The sequence below is a fragment of the Oryzias melastigma genome, linkage group LG19, assembly GCF_002922805.2.
Source record: "Oryzias melastigma strain HK-1 linkage group LG19, ASM292280v2, whole genome shotgun sequence".
Taxonomy (NCBI): Eukaryota; Metazoa; Chordata; class Actinopteri; order Beloniformes; family Adrianichthyidae; genus Oryzias; species Oryzias melastigma.
In genome coordinates, this window is record NC_050530.1 from 13,794,128 (window position 1) to 13,806,098 (window position 11,971).

At 38.1% G+C, this 11,971-nt stretch overlaps 1 protein-coding gene across 5 annotated transcripts in view; it reads right to left on the reverse strand.

The window, feature by feature from the left end:
* Window positions 1-811: 811 nt before the first annotated feature.
* Window positions 812-11,971, reverse strand: part of eef2k (eukaryotic elongation factor 2 kinase) — a 13,139-nt gene continuing 1,979 nt past the window's right edge. For 2 of the 5 annotated variants that reach the window (XM_024285203.2, XM_024285200.2), the window contains 17 exons: window positions 11,940-11,971; window positions 10,679-10,739; window positions 10,563-10,600; window positions 9,873-10,044; window positions 7,908-8,057; window positions 7,694-7,826; window positions 7,493-7,620; window positions 7,210-7,405; window positions 7,063-7,127; window positions 5,308-5,385; window positions 5,029-5,085; window positions 4,828-4,893; window positions 4,263-4,394; window positions 3,012-3,200; window positions 2,810-2,934; window positions 1,451-1,629; window positions 812-1,323 (listed from right to left, as the gene is read on the reverse strand). The exon at window positions 11,940-11,971 is cut by the window's right edge and continues 69 nt beyond it. In XM_024285203.2, coding sequence (XP_024140971.1) covers window positions 1,214-1,323; window positions 1,451-1,629; window positions 2,810-2,934; window positions 3,012-3,200; window positions 4,263-4,394; window positions 4,828-4,893; window positions 5,029-5,085; window positions 5,308-5,385; window positions 7,063-7,127; window positions 7,210-7,405; window positions 7,493-7,620; window positions 7,694-7,826; window positions 7,908-8,057; window positions 9,873-10,044; window positions 10,563-10,600; window positions 10,679-10,739; window positions 11,940-11,971 — 1,911 coding nt within the window. In that variant the 3' untranslated portion in view covers window positions 812-1,213. The remainder of the gene's footprint in view (window positions 1,324-1,450; window positions 1,630-2,809; window positions 2,935-3,011; window positions 3,201-4,262; window positions 4,395-4,827; window positions 4,894-5,028; window positions 5,086-5,307; window positions 5,386-7,062; window positions 7,128-7,209; window positions 7,406-7,492; window positions 7,621-7,693; window positions 7,827-7,907; window positions 8,058-9,872; window positions 10,045-10,562; window positions 10,601-10,678; window positions 10,740-11,939) is intronic. The other 3 variants (XM_024285201.2, XM_024285204.2, XM_036217066.1) reach the window with 3 other exon arrangements.

Consider the following 11,971-nt stretch of genomic DNA (forward strand, 5'->3'; position numbering starts at 1 on the left):
ATTGTGTTGGAAGATTTATTGTATTTCTCATGTTCATGTGTTTTTTGAGTCATTTTTCCTATCATTCCAACACAACACAGTGTTTTTCTAAATGTGTTTTTCCTTTAAAGACATCAACTAATTTGTGGAATTGGCACTAAAATAGGAACAAAAACACAGTTTTTCAAACAAAAAAAGCCTGTATTTTTCCAGATTTCATGTTGTTTCTTTCTCATGTGATGTTCCTTACCAAAACATTTCCAGCATTTGCTTCTTGTCTGGCCCAAAAACTCTTTGGGCTCCACAAGCCAAAAAGTTTTCCCACCTCTGGTCTAGAGCAATGGAGTGTTGGAGGGAAGAAGTGGTGTTTACAAGCAGGTTGGAACAGGTGGAGGATGGTTTCAGGTGTGATGTCTGATAAAAGAGTGTCAGCGAGAATGAAACACTGTAGACACCTGCAGAGAGGGCAGGAAGTAGAGCTGGAGGTGGTAGAAATGAAGATGTTGAGGTCCTCTTTGGGAATAACTAGGATTGATGTTCCATCAGAGGAAAAACACATGTAGATGTTTTGGAAATAAACACAGGGAAGCCAAATTGAGATGGTTTGGGAAGGTTTTGGAGGTTGGAGCTTCCAGGAAAGAGTCCCAGAGGAAGAACAAAACAGAAGAGTCATTGATGTAATGAAGGAGGACATCAGGGTGGTCGGTTTGACTCAGGCGGATGCATAGAAGATCAGATGAAAGGCAGATGATTTGCTATTCCAACCTCTGTATATAAAATTCCAATGTGGTTTTCTTCTACAAACGAAGGGAATGATCACAAAGTGAGCGTGTCTCATATAAACCAATGCAAACTTTATTTTCAATTCTTTTACATATATTGTACACACATCTTTCAGACATAAATGCATAAACGTTTCTGAAAGAAAATAAGTAAACAGTTTTCTTTGTTCCATTTTCTTTAAAATAAACTCTTTATTTTACACAACCGCATTAATTTAAATTAACCAAAGACAGGAAATGAGAAGGAAAAGAGGTCAGGATGATTAGTTTCACATTTAAACCGACAAAATGATCATCAGCATCAACCGCACACATTCACACACCCAATCCGGCAAACATTCTGCCATAAAAATAGATTATCCCAAATCATTCAAGCATTAAACTAAATTTAATTTTAAAAAATCGACAAACAGTCAAAACAGAAAACATTCCCACTTCTTTAAATTAAGGAATTACTCCTCAACTTCTGCCCAGGCCTCTTCAGCCTTCATGTAGTACTGGTTGGCCAGACGGCCTTTCATAGCGGCCATGGCAGCTTCAGCAGCCTCTGTGAACAGGTCACCTGCAGAGACACAAGATTCATGAGTGACCTAAAGATTAGTGGAGGTTTTCAGCGACAGAATAAAGTTCAATTAAATTTTAATGTAAAGGTATTTCTTCCAATAACTGTTTGAAGTCCGGACTCAGACCTGCCCTCTGTGGGTCTGCGTCCAGGTTGTGGCCTCCCTTCTGGTACATCTCCGCCTCCCTGGCCAGCAGCAGGTATCGCGGCTCATCCTGCGTGCCGTCGAACTCCCCGCCTTCGTCATAGTCCGTCATGTTCAGCGCATGTTCATACCAGTGAATCGCTTCGGCCCAGTCTTGTTTTCTGCAGAAAACAAACAAATTCTAAGTTTGTTTGAAACAATGCAGAAAAAAACATTATAAAAATGTGTATCAAAAGTATCAAAATAATGAAACATACTACAGACTACATCACCACCAGAGGGCAGTGTTTCACCACTTCTGTAAAGCTACATTCATACTCGGGTGTGTATTGGAAAGATACAATATGTACTGCGATACACATCTCACAATACGTATCGGGAAATATCCCAAGACTGTACCAGAATAAATTGTCACTTTTTTTTTTTTTTTTTAAGAGTATGACTTAAAAAATATTTACCTGAATATTAATATGCCTGTCATGGTAATAAAATTGTAACATTCATTTTATTTAATGATCACAACGTTAAGCATTGCAAGATGCTTTTACCCGAACAAATTCATGATGCTTTTCTTTTGGTACTATAAGAAATGTTTGTTCTTAAAGGAAAAATATATCTGATTTCCACAGTAAAATATTTTTCAGTATAAAAAAAAAAACATAATGAAAGTGCAATAGAGGAAATAAAGTTCTGTTAATTTCCAACATTGTTAAATGTAGCTTCTCCGTTACTTTTAAATGGTTAGTGTTGTTTTAGTCGGGGTGTAGAGCTCCTCAAAGAGGCTCAGTGTGCTGTGCTGCCAACTAGTGGTCGGAGGTTAAACGGAAAAGAAAAGTAAGAACTATGATTACTCATAGTTAATTAAATATTATCTTGTCAGCATTTTAGATCAATACAAGTATCGCCAAATTAAATATCGTAATATATTGAAGAATCTGTTTTTCCCTTTACCCCTAGTTCCCACCGCTCTCAGAGACAGGCACTCAAGCAACAACTTACTAGTAAAAGTTTTTATAAACGTGGGTAAAGATGTGTTTTGGGCTTTCTCATTCAAAACACTCCCATTCATGCATCGCTATGCAAGTTTCGACAACCGTTTTTGGGTTTTACATAGAAAACACTTAAGTTTATGATCAAGGGTTGAAAGTTAAACCGGATCAAACTTTGACCACTCAACCGGATCTGGTAGCGATATACGGGTGGCGTCCCTTTTAATTCACGGAAGTGCCAACTGTTTTAAAATTGATCATGGGAAGAGATTAATAATTTTTGTTTGAACACGAATCATATTCCCAGTGTGAACGTAGCCTCACAGAACTCTTCTTGAGTGCTGAGCCTGACCTGTCAGCCGACAGATTGACTCCACTATCAAAGGCTCTGGCCACGATGATCATGGAGGACCTGTCTCCAGCCTCAGCTGCCTGCAGCAGATACTTGAAACCTTTCATCCGGTTTCCCGCGTTGTCCTGCCAACAAACAAACCAAACACGTCAGAGCTCCAACCCATGACAGGAGGCCAAAATCCAAATTCCCAGCGGCTTACCTCCACCTCCATGTCAGGCAGTATGTGATGCGGCAGCTGCAGGTAGCACTGTCCTAAAGCTACGATGGCCTCCAGCTCGCCACACAGCGCGGCTCTCTCCAGGTGGAACATGGCGGACCTCTCATCCCACTGCTCGTCTTTCTCGCAGAAGCGTCCTGCTTCATGGTACCGGACCAATGCCAGATGGACCTGAGAGCAAAAGAGAGAAAGGTCACAAGATTTCCTGAACGATTTTATCAAAACACTAACTTTGACAGCTGGATTTGAGTGTTTTTTGTATCATTTATCCTATAAACAGAACTGCATAGCACTGGAAAACACAATTGTAAAATATACAAAAATATAATATCTAACAGAAAGAACATAAATTTGGTTTATGTTATTGATACTTTTGTTTAAGGAAAAGATAGATACAATAAACTGAATTTGTATTTTTTTATATATTATTTTTTCTTTAAATAATAATAAATCTCTTTTAAAAATACATTTTGGTCTTACAAATGTCCCGATGAGAACTAGATCAGCTATTAAAGAAATAATTTAATAATAGGATTTTTTAAAAATCCTATTTTTTATTTATGTTTGATGTGTTTCTGCATTAATAGCTTAATTTTTTTATTTAATTCCTTCCTATATTTTAGCTTTAACATTTTTTTTTTAATTTTTTTTTTCCATTAAGTTAAATTTAGTGAGTTTGCTGTAAATGTGCACATTTTTAGACATTTGCCTCCAGGTTAAAAATCTTTTGTAAACGTTTCCAATGTCTACATGTTAAGTTTTTTCTCTTTTACTATTTTTGTATTTCCAGTTGATGCTGTTGTTTACACTTTATTCTATCAATACTGACCTACTGTTGCATGTTTTTTAAATGTCTCTATTCCAAGATGCATTACAGGATAATATTATCTTTTTGTTGTGGCATTTAATGTAATCAAAATAGTGATAAAAGTAGCATCTGGTCATACAAAACTATTCTAAATAACTGTAAAAATAATGAATACATAGAAAAAAATAACATATTTAAAAATATATAGATATTTAACCCCAATATAACATTTTTACTAGAAATTTCACATTGTTTTAAAATATATTTTAAAATTTTGACGCATTTTCTGGCCTTTTCTTGCTATAAAAAGCTCCAATGAACATAACTTTTAACTTAATTTAGATGTAAATGTAAAGAACAAGTTTAATCTTTTATCATATTTTTTTTATCAAAGTTAATAGACTACATGGATTTTTTTCTCCCACCTTTCCCAGAATTGACTGTCCGATCTTCTTCTGCAGCAGAGTGTTGAGGCGCTCCACTTCTGTCGCCACACAGGACGGGCGGTGGACATGAGAGCGAGATGAATGGAAGAAGCTCCACTTCTCCTCCGTCAGCTGGCGTGAGAACAGTTGGAGAAAAAGATGAAAAAATAAAATGTTATCACCCTTTTTAGTCAGCAGATAACTGCATCCCGTTGTGGAACACACCCATCCAGCTGGAGATCTCACAGATAGATGACAAACACTCGTGACATGAAGTTGTGAGAAGCACAAAAAACACACAAAGCTGTTATTAGAGATGGAACATTTGTTAAATTGGAGGTAGATTGTGTTTCAGTTCCAAATATTTTTCTGATCCAGTAAAAATTTAAATATATTTTTTAACAAACTCAGCGGCAGATCGACAAAAGCTGACATGAAAGCAGCAGCAAATTCAAACTTGTGCACATCTTGATGGATTTTTTCAGCAAACGTAGAGCTTGAGAGGAGCAAAAATGGCACAGAGCTGCTTGCAAAAGCTTTTAAAAGCCTCCGTGCAAATAATCACCGCTTCACTGATGGGACTGTATGAGCTAAAGTTTGCGGAGACTCTTGGAGGAGCTACCATCTTCCTCTGGTGAGGAGAAAACAAAAAGATGGGGAGCTATGTTAGAAGAAATGTGAGACTAGAGGTTTGAGGAGGTGATGAGTGGAAAAAAGGAAGGTGATTATGAATGAGGAGAGAGGAGGGATCTAAACATTTGTTTACCCGTCTGATACTGTCCTCATCCGACTCTGAGTAAGGTCTGTGGTTACGTTGGTGCACCTATGACAATATAACATGCATCACAAAAATGTCCTTCCCTGAAAGCTGATATGAGTTAAGAATCTGGACAAAGTTTAAGTAAATGGAATAAAACGTAACATATTTTATTAATTCTTTAAAAATAAATCTTGGCCTTTCAAATAAACTAAAAATACCACTTAGCTGTAACCAGTAAAACCCCACATTAGTTCAGCTTTTGATTAAAAAAAGAAGGGTGTTTACCCCATCCATGTGGTCGCTGGAGTCTGGCTCGCTCCTCCTCTCGCTGGGATAGCCGCTGTCTCCTCCGCTTTCTGAGTCCTGCAGAAACGAAACATGAAATCCCAACTGAGAACCTGTAAAAAACAAAGTACTAGAAGCAACTATTTCTTAATTTCTCCTGTTGCATCCACATTTTCACTAACTAGCTGTTCAGATAAACAGAAAACTAAGCTAGTAAATTCTAAAAAATGTAACATCTGCAGAGGCACTTGTTGTTACCATCTTCCGCCACTTGGTGGCACTGTCCAAAATTTAAACACAAATGCTACAGTGTGAAGGCCACATGAAAAAGAATTGTGCTTGTTTGGAAATTTTCTTTTATGTTTAAAACCTCAAAAACAGCTTTATGCTTTGAAAGGAAAATAATAATAATAAAAAACACCCACAAAAGTAGATTAAAACTCTCACTACATAACATTTTACCAGAAGTTTTGTGGCTCAGGAGGAGACAAAAGTCACAGCAGACAACACGCTTGTTTTGGGAGGACTAATTGTGCTGCTGGTGGCTGAGAGCTTTGTCTGCAGCTCTCGTGAACGCACACATTGTTGTGCTGACCTCATGTGATCGCCGCATTGCAACAGATTAGCAGAGGACCTGTACATAGCCGTGTTGTGCAAGAACTGCTTGTTGGAGGATTGTAAACAAATGGATCTCTGTGAGCTCGACACGGGTTGAACTGTCATAACCCCTTTGTTTGAACAGGAAAAGCAATGCAAACAAGAGACTACGTACCGGGCAGTACATCATAGCAACTATCATGATTTAGAATATTGCATCAAGCAAATGACACTGTAGGATCAGACAATGAAAGTTGTGTTTTTTTGGTGTTTTTACCATTTCTCTTTGTGATGGGGGACAGATATAAAATAATTTGAGATTAAAACTGCATTTCTGAGTATTTCTTTATTAAAAATGCATTGGAGTAGATGAAAACCTGCAGTTTGAAAACATTTGTGACGCAGCAACTGTGATAATTGAGTCAAATTTCCTTTTTCCGAATTATTTTCCTTTTCCAAGCTGCCATCTGTCTCAAATCTGACGGCTGCAAAGCTCCGATGTTGATCGCAGTTTCTGTTTTTGCCAATGTTAGCTCTAACTTGTGAGGTGCTATAAGTTAGCAGGATAGAATGTGAACAAAAGGTTAAAGGGAAATTAACTTCCACCATAAATGGGGAATTTCTGATGAGCTCTGCAGAAAATATGTCATAAAAAAACAACATAGGATTTTTTTTGATTTTGGCTAAAAACTGCACAATAATTAAACGACCACTGGGAACACTTTTACAATAGATACAAATGTTGGAGCAGGATTTTGCTTTGGTTGTTACATTTAAATTTACAAGATAATTTGCTACTTTAAAGTTAGAGTAGAAAACCATTACTTAGCTCCAGTATTTAGACAAAAACATTCAAATCAAACATCATCACTGATACTAAAATAAAACCATAAGCTACATTAAGACACCTTTTATAAATAGAGACGTGCCCAAATGCAAAAACACTCCTTAATCTAGCATGACCGTACATGTTTAGTTAATATCTGTGAGAATATGAATCATTTCTGCATGAAGTGGCAGCTACACGTTTGTTCTGCCAGGAAATTTGTTTCATTTTGCACCTCATTGAGTTCAGTGCTGTGAATCTTGTGCTTTAAAAAATGTTTTTTTTTTTAACATCAGCTAAAATCATATCTTTCCAGGTCAGTTAGAACTCACCTTGTGCTCCCCTTGATTGTTAGTGTAGAATCTTTCGTGTTCATTCATGCCAGTAAAAGATAAGCCTGGAAAACACATTAATACAGTTATTTATTCTCATTTGGATGTGCGTGGAAGCTGCTAACGCCAAATCAGACAGTGACTCACCCAGAGATCCGACTGTTGTGAAGGGAGGATTAAGGGGTGAGCAGGGGATGGACTCTGCGTCACTCATGCTCTCGTCGGCTGATGAGGTCTCGGACAGGCGAGAGAAGAGCGGCGGCGCCCGGCTGGCCGACCAAGTCCGAACTCTCGGCGAGCCACACTGCTCCTCGCAGCCCCTCAGCACCGTCTGCGCGCTCTTCTGAAGCAAAAAAATAAAGAAGAAAGAGAATTAACAAACTACAGAAAACATTTTTCTCACACTGAGTTCTAAAACGGCTTAAATTACAAGAAGTTTGTTGGTGCCGTCCAGCTGGGACGTCTCGGGCGGGGAAAGGTCGAACGGGGTCAGGCCCATGCTCTTGCAGATCTTGTTGCACATGTGGGAGTGGAAGAACAGAGCCATGCCCCGCACACCTGGAACACAGGTGTTCTTAGATCCCAGTTTATGACCCACTAGAGTTGAACAGCAGTTTTCCCAAACAGATACCTAGATTTCCATCTCCGAAGTCAGTCCCCTTCTCGGTGTGGACCTGAGGATCCGTGTACAGATCTCCCACTCCCTGGATGTCCACCACGATCAGCTGGTGGCCCGAACGCTCAAAGGTGAAGTGACTGAAAGCCTGACCGATGGAAAAATATATATATATTTATTTTAAAGTGATGTAAACTGAGTGCAAACGCAGCAGGAGACAGCTGCTCACCTGTGGAGTGAGTCTGATGTTGTCGTCCCTGACAAAGCCAGAGTTGGAGTTGTATTTGATGTACTTGCCCTCGATGTAATGCTCGAGGTGGAACAGAGGTTTACCGGGTCTGTTCGTCATCTCCACCACACACATCTGCATGATGTCAACCTAAAAATATAAATAAAAAGGTATACAATCTGTAGGTGGTGTTTGCTAAAAGGTTGGGACATTCATTTGAAACAATAAAATGATCTTTAGTTTGGTTATTATGAACACAAAATCTGACTGATTCAAGATGTTCCTAAAAAAAAGAACATTTTCTTCTTTACATTCCACACCTCAAAAGTGACAGCTGATAATAAGCAGCCAACAATTAAATGCAATTATGTTGATCAGAATTCATGATCTTTTTGACCTTATGTTCGTGGCAAAGAAAAAACGTCAAACTATCTTACCTGTTTTACAGGATTTACAGCAAAAATGCTTTTCTTTTCTGTCTTTTTACTTTCCTACAGATCTAGGGGTGTGATAAGCATCATCCAGTGTGGGTCTTTGGGCAAGTCCCATCATGCTACTGCCTATCTATTCAGTCACAAGTGGCGATCCCCAGCCCAGATTAAAAAAATGTGTGAGAAAGGGCGTCCAGCATAAATAATCTCTGTCAAACCACCTGTGCTGAAGGGATACGCCGAAAAGGTGAGCAAACACACAATAGTTTGGACAAAATCAGGCTTTGAGGTTTCCTGTTTTATGTTATCAACTCAGTTTAGAGCAGGGCTCTGCAACCTGCGGCTCTGGAGCCGCTTGTGGCTCTTTTACCGCTCCATAGTGGCTCTAGGGGTAAAGAAAAATGAAATAATACAACATTTTGTCAATTAAGGGTTACTAAATTATCATTTTTTTTACTTTATATAGGTTAAATTTAGTTTATACATTTCTATGACAGAAATGTATAAACTGGCACCAGGCGTCTTTTATTTTGAAAGGAAATCAAATGAGCTTCTGTCAAACATCAAAAATAATTGAGAAACTGATTTTATATTTCTGTTTTTAATCATGCCACAAAAGAAGCATAATTAATATTTATTATTAAAAAAATGTATTGTATTAAGTATCAAAATAGGACTTTGTGGCTCTGATCAGTAGAAAACAAGCCCAAATGGCTCTTTTGCTGTGAAAGGTTGCAGACTCCTGTTTTAGAGCGTGAAATGAGACTGTAATGTTAATGACAATGCTCGCCCAAAGCTAAAAACAACAGAGGAGGGATGTTTTGGAGCTGAAATCAACATAACCTCTGTCATCCGTTGTCAATCTTGTCCGATAGCCAATGGGCTCAAAGCTCCGCCCTATGTAATATCGAAAGAGAAAATTCTGAATGTAAATTGAGAACTGAAAGCAAAAAACAAAAGTTGAAAATACAAAACAGCAACTGTTTTATTTATTTTTTTTCTTCATTTTGTTACAATTTTAGGTTTAAAGTTTATTTAATGTTTCAAATATTTCAAAATTTCAATTTTTCTTTCAAGTTAAAAATATATATTTTTTAAATTTACCTTTTTTTTAAATGTTCAATGTACTTTTTAAAACTGCTTTTGATTTTTTCTTTTTTTAAGTTACAATCAGGTTTTTCATTCACTTTATGGTGATCCTACTTTCTTTTGTACTTTCTTTTACAACTTTTCAGCTGTTATAATACAACATCTTCATAACAAAAAATGAATTAATTTCTATTTTTTTTTGTTTTTGTTTTTGCTTTTAAGTAGATCTCAAATTAATTTGGGGCTGATGCATATTTCCATCAATAGGCATCAATCGGTTAAGATTTGGGCCATAATAACTGATATATTGGCAACTTAGTTTTCCCTTTGCTTGTGATTTATACTTAAAAATATAAATATATATTTCATGCAACAACATTTCCAAAAAACACTCATTTAAAGTTGATTTCTCCCACACACATCAGCGTGAATGCTTCTCCTCTACCTGTTTGGGAGGTCTGTGTCGATTGTACTCCTCTCCCCAGAGTTTGGCCTCCATCTGCAGCCTGACGTCCTCAAAGTACACGTCCCTGTCCACCTCCTCCATGTAGCGCTTCGCCACATAGTTGGACGCCGACTTCCAGTTGCTGCTGTGAGAAAAATTTGACAACTTCTTCCTGCAGGGAGAAAGATGTCAACATTTAAAAAAAAAATCCCATTTCCTGAAATTTGAATATACAAAAACTTTAACTGAAATAAAGATCTGAGGTGTGCTTTTTCTAAGTTGCAACATCAGATGGGAGTGACTTAGGATGTGATCTACTGTTCACAGAACAAATATGCTCCGAATCCAGGCACGTACAGTACACGCACGTACACCACAGAGCCCATTCCTATTTTAGGACAAGATATGTTTAGGCATGTTCAAGTTACAAGTTATTTCTGTCCTCATCTGTTGTTTTTCAGCCATTTTTTGGGAAGGGAATTTTGTTTACAAAAAACGCAAAAAGAAAAAAGCTTGCAGACATCTTCCCAAAATCTATTTTTATCAGAAATGTAAACATTGAAAGTGTTGAAACACTGAAAAATGCAAAAATTGAATCGAAAATTTGATTTATTATGCATGCGTTGTCATTATTGTGCAGAAATGAGCCATATTTTGTTGTGAGATATAGAAAATAATACTAAAACGTACGATCTGAAGCACTCCCTCATGGCCCCCTTTCCAAACGGCTGAAAGAAATCAAACAGAGGAACTATCAGGCATCAGGTAAGGAGCTGTTAGTTTGATACATTTTTACATTTTTTTACCTGTGAACCCATTTTGATGTGAATCTGGTCTTGATGCCATTCCCCTGTGATGGCATTGTACCTGCAAAAACAGAAAACGTTGAGAAAAATCTCAAATAAATTAGCTAAACGCTGAAAAACTTTGCGTAAAAGTGTCCTAAAAGTAACTTCTTTCATTTGCCAAAAACATAAATAGAAATGAAGATTGAAGTATAAAAAGTGTGGAGCTTATAGCAATGACTCTGCAGTATATAAACAACAGCCCCCTCCAGATTATAAACCCACTCATGCGTGGGTGTTACACTGCTGACTTCCTTTCCTTTCTTAGTCCAAAGCTAACTTTTCCACACTGAACTCTCAAACTAAAAAAAACTCCCAAGTTTCCCTCCCATTTGCCAAGAGAACTACTTTGTCCACAGCTCTCATTACCCATTCTTTTCATGGGGCTACATAAACCCCCTTGTTTTTCACCACTGGGGAAGCAGAAGGGAATGAAACAAGGACCTTCTGTTTATTTTCTCTAAAAAAAGCACAGTGACTGCATTTGTGTGTTTCATTTGGATTCTGCGATTGGATCTTAACCTATAAATGAGCTTTCGAGCGCCTCTTTAACTTGCGTGGGAGTGTTCGGTGTTCATGCCGATGAGCGTCATTAAGACTCGGAGCTCATTTTCTGCTCATGCACCCCGAAAAGAACTTTCCAATATCTAACCTTTCGGTCATCTCTGCTGGGGAGTCGCCTCGGATCGGGAACACGGCGTACCGAGGGTGCAGTGAGGCGAGGGGGGCAATGAGGGGTGAGATTACAAGCAAGTAAAATTAGCCTACTGAAAAGGTCAAACCAGGGCAACCTCTGTAACCCTAACAAGAGTTCAAATTTGCTCTTTGCTTTGATTTGTAGCTGTACGTCTGAGTACCCCACCCACATGGGATGATTAAAAGCCCCTCCAGAAGTGGCTGTGCCCTTCAGTGAGGCGCTGATGTTTGTCAACAGCTACAACTAGCCAACGGATATGTGAGCCGATGAGGCGTCAGCTCAGGCTTATCTATCTGTGTCGAATGTGCAAACATCAAACATGTGGTCGCTCTTCCTATCAGCTCCCTGACGTGATAACGTCTGCTTTGTGGCCTGCAGTCAATCTGAATGATGTTCAGGAAAAACAGCAGTCTGCAGCTACATAAGTAAACATAAATATCAATAATAGCTCTCTAAAGAAAGTGATGCATTCAATGTCAGTCTGTAAATAGTGCTATATTTGTTTGTGAATCAGATATATCCTACCTGTACCGCGCACAGGACTCGGTTGGAATCTC